Source organism: Hylobates moloch, unplaced genomic scaffold (assembly GCF_009828535.3).
Source record: "Hylobates moloch isolate HMO894 unplaced genomic scaffold, HMol_V3 SCAFFOLD_3, whole genome shotgun sequence".
NCBI classification, from domain to species: domain Eukaryota; kingdom Metazoa; phylum Chordata; class Mammalia; order Primates; family Hylobatidae; genus Hylobates; species Hylobates moloch.
In genome coordinates this window covers 93,498,542-93,507,264 of record NW_026652278.1, presented here as the reverse complement: position 1 = coordinate 93,507,264, position 8,723 = coordinate 93,498,542, and the positions used below count along the sequence as shown (strand labels likewise).

The 8,723-nt window shown below is 40.5% G+C and overlaps 1 protein-coding gene across 1 annotated transcript; it reads right to left on the bottom strand.

Moving 5' to 3' along the window:
• Positions 1–203: 203 nt before the first annotated feature.
• On the bottom strand, positions 204–912 carry LOC116461910 (peptidyl-prolyl cis-trans isomerase A-like). Its single transcript, XM_032754880.2, has one exon. The coding sequence runs from the start codon at positions 884–886 to the stop codon at positions 389–391; it is 498 nt and encodes a 165-aa protein (XP_032610771.1). The 5' UTR covers positions 887–912; the 3' UTR covers positions 204–388.
• Positions 913–8,723: the final 7,811 nt, after the last annotated feature.

Here is an 8,723-nt window from a genome sequence, read left to right as displayed (position 1 = left end):
GGAATGGCCACGTTTGGGTGGACCCAGTTTCTAATGGCCATCATTTGCATATCAAAGGTTGCCAGCCTGGCTCTAAGAGCTGGGGCTTTACAAGAAACTTTTCCAGAGATGCTTTAAAAAACGAAAACTTCCAAAGGACCCCTTTTTGTCTCTATCTGCCCAAAATAATTTTTCTTTTTTTGTTGTTATTTAGTTTTTATTTCATAATCATAAACTTAACTCTGCAATCCAGCTAGGCATGGGAGGGAACAAGGAAAACATGGAACCCAAAGGGAACTGCAGCGAGAGCACAAAGATTCTAGGATATTGTGAGCAAGTGGGGTGGAGGGGTGCTCTCCTGAGCTACAGAAGGAATAGTCTGGTGGTTAAGATAAAACACAAGTCAAACTTATTCGAGTTGTCCACAGTCAGCAATGGTGATCTTCTTGCTGGTCTTGCCATTCCTGGACCCAAAGCTCTCCATGGCCTCCACAATATTCATGCCTTCTTTCACTTTGCCAAAGACCACATGCTTGCCATCCAACCACTCAGTCTTGGCAATGCAGATGAAAAACTGGGAACCATTTGTGTTGGGTCCAGCATTTGCCATGGACAAGATGCCAGGACCTGCATGCTTTAGGATGACGTTCTCATCTTCAAATTTCTCCCCATAGATGGACTTGCCACCAGTGCCATTATGGCATGTGAAGTCACAACCCTGACACATAAACCCTGGAATAATTCTGTGAAAGCAGGAACCCTTATAACCAAATCCTTTCTCTCCAGTGCTCAGAGCATGAAAGTTTTCTGCTGTCTTTGGGAAATTGTCTGCAAACAGCTCGAAGGAGACGCGGCCCAAGGGCTCGCCGTCGATGGCAACATCGAAGAACACGGTGGGGTTGACCATGGCTAATAGTACAAGGTTTTCCTCAGCGGCGGTGTCTGTCTGGCTCCATCACCAACGCTGGAGTGCAGTGGCACGATCTCGGCTCACTGCAACCTCCACCTCTTGGGTTCAAGCAATTCTGCTGTCTCAGCCTCCTGAATAGCTGTGACTAAAGGCACCTACCACCATGCCCAGCTAATTTTGTATTTTCCAGTAGAGATGGGGTTTCACCTTCTTGATCAGGCTGGTCTGGAACGCCTGACCTCTGGTGATCCACCTGCCTTGGCCTCCCAAAGAGCAGGGATTATAGGCTGTGAGCCACCGCACCCAGCCAATAATTTCTTAATGACTCCTACAACACTGCCAGATAAAAAGAACCAAATAAATGAAAATAAGAAATGACAAAATAGGCCAGGCATTGTGGTTCATGCCTGTAATCTCAGCACTTTGGGATGCCGAGGTGGGTGGATCACTGGAAGCCAGGAGTTGTAGACCAGCCTGGCCAACATGGTGAAACCCTGTCTCTACTTAAAAAAAAAAAAAAAAAAAAAAATTAGCTGGGCGTGGTGGTGGGCGCCTGTAATCCAGCTACTCTGTAGACAGAGGGAGGAGAATCACTTGAACCGAGGAGGTGGAGGTTGCAGTGAGCCAAGATAGTGCCACTGCACTCCAGCCTGGGTGACAGAGCAAGACTCTGTCTCAAAAAAAAAAAGAAGAAAAAAAAAAAAGGGAAATGACAAAACAGACAAGGAAGGAAGAAAAGACAAAGCAAGGCCTCCTTGGAGGTCAAAGTTCCATCTCATAAGTCTCCATATTCCCATGCTATTCACTTTTTGGATATTGGGTGTCTTTATCCAGAAAGCAGAAAAAACTCTACCAGGAAAAGAGCATGCTTGAATAGTGTAAGTGAATGAACCAAAAAAGTCACCCAACACTACTAGCTTTTGACAAGGTTCTGAAAGTAAGTCAGAAAAGGAGGCATGAGAGTAATTGAGTTGCCTTAATAGGCTTTTGTGTTTGAAATAACTGCAAGAGTATTGATTACCTCCTTCAGTCAACATTCTTCTGAAAGTTCTCATTCTGCATCCCTGCTGGGCGAGAGGACATTTCTCCCAAGGTAGCTGCGGCATCCGTTATTGATGAAGTGGACTTTAACTGACTAGTTAGGAAGGTCCTCAGGGTTCCTTTCCCAGCCACCTGGACACAGGCTTGTGGACAGAGCAGGAGGCAGACCCAAAGCCCTTCTCAGCGTTTCTTCCTCTTGCCCTCAGAGGAGTGGGGATATTTAGTTTCTTCTGTAGATGGAATGTTTAAGTCCACTCAAAATTCACATGTTGAGGCTGGGCACAGTGGCTTACACCTGTAATCCCTGCACTTTGGGAGGCCAAGGCGGGCAGATCATCTGAGGTCAGGAGTTCGAAACCAGCCTAGCCAACATGGTGAAATGCTGGCTGTACTGAAAATACAAAAATTAGCCCAGCGTAGTGGTGCACGCCTGTAATCCCAGCTACTCGGGAGGCTGAGGCAGGAGAATCGCTTGACTCTGGGAGGTGGAGGTTGCAGTGAGCGGAGGTAGCGCCACTGCACTCTAGCCTGGACAGCAGAGCAAGACTCTGTCTAAAAAAAAAAAAAAAAAAAAAAATTCACATGTTGACACCTAATCCCTAATGTGATTGTATTTGTAGGTGTGGAGGTGATAAATTTCTATTTATCTTGCACCTCCCAGAGGTGATTAGGTCATAAAGGTGGAGTCCTCATGAACAGGATGAGTGCTCTTACAGAAGAGGCTTCGTGGACCACAGAGAATGCAAACACTACATGATGTGGTCTCTGTCCCTAAAAGCTTATGATATAGTTATCAGCATCATGGTCACTGTTCTCACTGCTTTCTACAGAGTTCTTACATCTGAGGCAATGTGGAGATCCACTGATTCATGTAACTCACATGATCATGGAATAAGGTGCCTGATATGTGAGTCCTAGAACTCCTCATTCTGTATTGCTCTCTCTTTTAATGAAGCTTCCATTTCTAGACTACTCCTCTCTGGCTTTTCTCCTATTACATCTCCATGAAACGTTAACAGAAGCATCTCTTTTGCTTCTCATCATCAGCTTGTGAGGAGGCAGGACAGAAGTGACACATTCATAACAAAGAAGATGGGAGAAGACTAAGAGATGTAAAGAAATAAAGTACCTATCGCAGTGCTTGGCACAGAATAGTTTCTAGAAAAATATTAGTTCCCCTTTTTTTTTTCTTTTGTTTCACTGTGTGTGCACTAATAATTAGTGCCACTAGATGGCAACTTTTGGTCTAAAAACTACCCAGACGATCACTTTCAAATCTTAAACTACTTTTTGGGTTCTCTCTAACTGTATTCCACAGTGACTTTTAATGTAACAAAGTAAGAAAAATCTATTTGGGTTCCAAATAATGGCAAATGTAAATAAGTGAGCAGCAAAGTGCTCTTTGGGCAGAAAAACTGTCTAACGCTATGTCTGGGCCAGAATTTGACATATAATTCTGCTTAAGAGTATTAGTTATTGTGACTACTACTTAAGCACACTGAATGTTAAATTTCTATTTATCTTGCAGTATTCTCAGCATTCCCTGGTGACAATGCTTGTTTCATATTTAGGAGCTCCCCATATTTGCAGCAATCTATTCTTAGAAATAATTTTGTTGGAGAGTTCATTGGCCACAGATCACTCAGATACTGTTTCCCAAGAATTGAAAGGACAGAATCCTCAGCAAGCATTTTTAAAATCATTTATTTTTATTGCTATATAAGAGTTATATATATTTGCTTAGTAAACTCTTGCAGGAGAATTGAGAGTAACATTTCAGCCTTTTCTCTCAAGTTTGTGATTTTAAAAATGGCTGGAAACATTTATTGAGCACTTACAGTACTGCCAGTTATTATGTTGCATATTATATAATAATCCTATGATAAGTGGTGGTATTATTATTTTTTCCAACCAATTTATGTTTATTCCAAAATTGCGAAGTTGGTGAAATATTTGAGAAACAAACAATGTAACTTATGTACTAAGAGAATAAAGGAGGAAAATTGTATAATTTACTCATTAGATGCAGGAAAGTCTCCGCCAAAATTCAATACTCATTTAAAGTAAAAACTCATTGCAAACTGTGAATAGAAGGAAACTTCTGGCCGGGGGCAGTGGCTCATGCCTGTAATCCCAGCACTTTGAGAGACCAGGGCAGGTGGATCACCTGAGGTCAGGAGTTCGAGACTAGCCTGGCCAACATGGCGAAACCCCATCTCTACCAAAAATACAAAAAATTAGCTGGGTGTAGTGGTGCACACCTATAATCCCAGCTACTCAGGAGTCTGAGATGGGAGAATGGCTTGAACCAAGGAAGTGGGGGTTGCAGTGAGCCGAGATTGCACCACTGCACTCCAGCTTGGGTGACTGGTCTCAAAAAATAATAATAATAAATTTATTAATAATAAAATTAAAAATTAAAAACTTCTTTGAATCAAAGGACACTATCAACAGAGTGAAATAATAATAAAGTTAAATAAAAAAATAAACTTTAATTTGGTAATGGGTATCTGCAAAAAACCCTACATTAAATCCTACTAATTTTTTGTTAATTAAAGGCAATTTTAATAGAAAACTTGCTATTCTATTATTGTTCCCAATACAGTATTTTTTTAATTATGGTAAAATATAATGAACATAAAACTTACCATTTTAGCCATTTTAAGTGGCATTAAGGTACGTTCACATTGTTGTACAACCATCATTGCCGTCCATCACCAGACATTTTCATCTTCCCAAACTAAAACTCTGTACCCATTAAACAACAGCTCGATTCCCTCAGTTTCCCAAGCTCTGGAAATCACCATTCTGCTTTCTGTCTCCATGACTTTGTCTACTCCAGGGACCTCATATATGTGGAATCATACAGTATTTTGTGACTAGCTTATTTCACTTAGTCCTGTAGCTTATTTCACATAGGATAATGCCCTCAAATTCATCCACATTGTAGTATGTGTCAGAATGTACTTCCTTTTTAAGGCTGAATAATATTCCATGGTAGGTATATATCACAATTAGTTTATCTACTCATCCATCAGTGGACATTTGGGTTGCTTCTACCTTTTGGTTATTGTGAATAACGCTGCTATATATAGGTATACAAATATCTCTCCACGGCCCTACTTTCAATTATTTTGGATGTATACTCAGAAAGACAGCTGCTGGATAATGTGGTAGTTCTATTTTCAATTTTTTGAGGAGCCGTCAGGCGATTTTCCACAGTGGCCGCACCACTTTACATTCTTACCAGCAGTGTAGGAGTGTTCCATATTCACCATTTCTTGCCAACACTTTTTAGTTTTTTCTTTTGGTGTTTGTGATTTTTGTTTGTTTGTTTTTGAGAGCAGCCATTCTAATATGTATGAGGTAGTATCTCATGAGGTGGTTTTGCTTTGGATTTCCCTAATGATTAGTAATACTGAGCATCTTTTCATGTGCTTATTGGCCATTTGTGTATCTTCTTTGAAGTTCTTTGCCCATTTTTAAATTGGGTTGTTTTGTTGTCATTGAGTTGTGAGAGTTCTCTATATATTCTAGCTATTAACTCCTTATTAGATCTATGATTTGCAAATGCTTTATCCCATTCCATGGGTTTTTGTCTTTTCACTCTGTCGATACTGTCCTTTGATTCAAATAAGTTTTTAATTTTGATGTAATCCAATTTATGTCTTTTTTATTGTTGTCTATGTGTTGGTGTTATATCCAAAAAGTCACTGCCAGATCTTACGTCATGAAGATTTTCTTATATGTTTTCTTCTAAGAGTTTTATAGTTTTAGGTCTTATATTTATGTTTTTGATCTATTTTGAATTAATTTTGTATATGATATGAGTCCTACTTAATTTTTTTTGTATGTGGATATCCAGTTTTCCGGACACCAGTTTTTGAAAAGACTGTCCTTTCTCCATTGAATGGTCTTGTCACCCTTGTTGAAAATCATTTGACCATATATGTAATGGTTTATTTTGGGGCTTTCTACCCCATTCCATTGGTCTATATGTCTTTTTTTTAATGCCAATACCACACTGTTTTGATTATTGTAGCTTTGTTGAAATCAGGAAGGGGTGAGTCTTCCAGCTTTGTTCTTTTTTAAGATTGTTTTCAGCCGGGTGCAGTGGCTCACACCTGTAATCCCAGCACTTTGGAAGGCCGAGGCAGGCGGATCATGAGGTCAGGAGTTTGAGACCAGCCTGCCCAACATGGTGAAACCCCATCTCTACTAAAAATATAAAAATTAGCCAAGCATGGTGGTGCACGCCTGTAATCTCAGCTCCTCAGGAGGCCGAGGTAGGACAATTGCTTGAAACTGGGAGGTGGAGGTTGCAATGAGCCCAGATGGTGTCACTGCACTCCAGCCTGGGTGACAGAGTGAGACTTCATCTCAAAAAAAGAAAAAGATTGTTTTGGCTATTGGGGGTCCCTTGAGATTTCATATTAATTATAATTTTAGTATGGATTTTTCTATTTCTGCAAAAAATATCATTGGGATTTGGATAGGATTTGAAACTGTGGATTGCTTTGCATAGTATAAACATCTTAACAACAGTAAGTCATACACTCTATGGACATGAGATCTTTTTCTATTTATTTGTGCCCTAATTTTATTCATCAATGTTTTATAGTTTTTATTGTACAAGTCTTTCATCTGCTTGGTTAAGCTTATTCTAAGCATTTTATTCTCTTTGATACTATTATAAATAAAATAGTTTTGGCCAGGCCCACGCCTGTAATCTCAGCACTTTGGGAGGCTGAGGCAGGTGGATCATGAGGTCAAGAGATCAAGGCCTTCCTGGCCAACATGGTGAAACCCCGTCTCTACTAAAAATACAAAAATTAGCTGGGCGTAGTGGCGTGTGCCTATAATCCCAGCTACTCTGGAGGCTGAGGCAGGAGAATCACTTGAACCCGGGAGGCGGAGGTTGCAGTGAGCTGAGATTGCGCTACCACATTCCAGCCTGGCAACAGAGTGAGACTCTGTCTCAAAAAAATAAATAAAGAAATAAAATAAAAATAAATAAAATAGTTTTTAAAATTTTCCTTATCAGATTGTTCATTCTCGGCATGTAGAAATGTAACTGACTTTGCACGTTGATTTTTTATCCTGCAACTTTGCTACATTCATGTATCAGTTCTAACAATTTTTGGAAATATTTAGGGTTTTCTTTTTTTTTTTTTTTTTGAGTTTCACTCTTGTTGCCCAGGGTGGAGTGCAATAGCACGATCTCGGCTGACCGCAACCTCCACTTCCCAGGTTCAAGCGATTCTCCCACTTCAGCCTCCCGAGTAGCTAGGATTACAGGCATGTGCCACCACGCCCAGCTAATTTTGTATTTTTAGTAGAGACAGGGTTTCTCCATGTTGGTGAGGCTGGTCTTGAACTCCTGACCTCAGGTGATCCGCCTGCCTTGGCCTCCCAAAGTGCTAGGATTATAGGTGTAAGCCACCGTGCCCAGCCTATATTTAGGGTTTTCTAAATGTAAAGTCTTATTATCTGTGAACAGAGATAATTTTTTTCTTCCTTTCAAATATGGATGCCATTTACTTGTTTTTCTTGATTAATTGCTTTGCCTAAAACCTCCAGCACTGTGTTGAGTAGAAATTGTTGGCCAGGCACAGTGGCTCATGCCTGTAATCCCAGCACTTTGGGAGGCCGAGGCAGGTGGATCACCTGAGGTCAAGAGTTTGAGACCAGCTTGGCCAACATGATGAAACCCTGTCTCTACAAAAATACAAAAATTAGCGAGGCATGGTGGCAGGTGTCTGTAATCCCAGCTACTAGGGAGGCTGAAGCAGGAGAATCGCTTGAACCTGGGAGACAGAGGTTGCAGTGAGCCAAGAGCCAAGATCGACCCATTGCACTCCAGCCTGGGCGACAGAACAAGACTCTGGCTCAAAAAAAAAAAAAAAAAAAAAAAGAATTGTCTTGTTCCTGATCTTAGGGAAAAAGCTTTTAGTCTTTCACCATTGACTATGATGTTAGCTGTGGGCTTTTCATATATGACCTTTATTATGTTGAGGTAGTTTCCTTTTACTTGTTCAGTGTTTTGTATCATAAAAGGGTGTTGGATTTTGTCAAGAGTTTTTTCTGCATCAGTACAGATTATCATGAGTTTTTCCCTTTTCAATCTGTTTTTATGGTGTATTATTATTATTATTATTATTATTATTTTGAGGCAGAGTCTTGCTCTGTCCCCCAGGCTGGAGTGCAGAGGCAAGCGATCTTGGCTCACTGCAACCTCCTCCTACAGGGTTCAAGCGATTCTCCTGCCTCAGCCTCCCGAGTAGATGGAATTACAGGCATGTGGCACCACACCTGGCTAATTTTTGTATTTTTAGTAGAGACGAGGTTTCACCATGTTGGTCAGGCTGGTATCAAATTCCTGACCTCAAGTGATTTGCCTGCCTCAGCCTCCCAGAGTACTGGGATTACGGGCGCGAGCCACCACTTCTGGCCTATGGTGTATTATTAATACATGGATTGATTTTTGTGCTTTGAGTCATCCTTCCATTCAAGGATAAATTCCACTTGGTCATAATGTATAATTCTTTAAATGGGCTGTTGAATTCTATTTGCTAGTATTTTCTTGCAGATTTTTGCATCCCAGTGATTTCTTTTCTTGAAGTGTCTTTGGCTTTGGTATCATGGTAATGCTGGCCTCGCAGGGTGAGTTAAAAATTATTCTCTCTTCCTCAATTTTTTGAAAGAGTTTGAGAAAGATTGGTGTTAATTTTTCTTTAAATGTTTGGAAGATTTTTTTCAGTGAATTGTTGGGAGGTTTTATATTGCTGATTTA

Excerpts from the sequence above, each read along its gene's own strand:
- LOC116461910 (XM_032754880.2), bottom strand. The coding sequence starts at position 886 with ATGGTCAACCCCACCGTGTTCTTCGATGTTGCCATCGACGGCGAGCCC.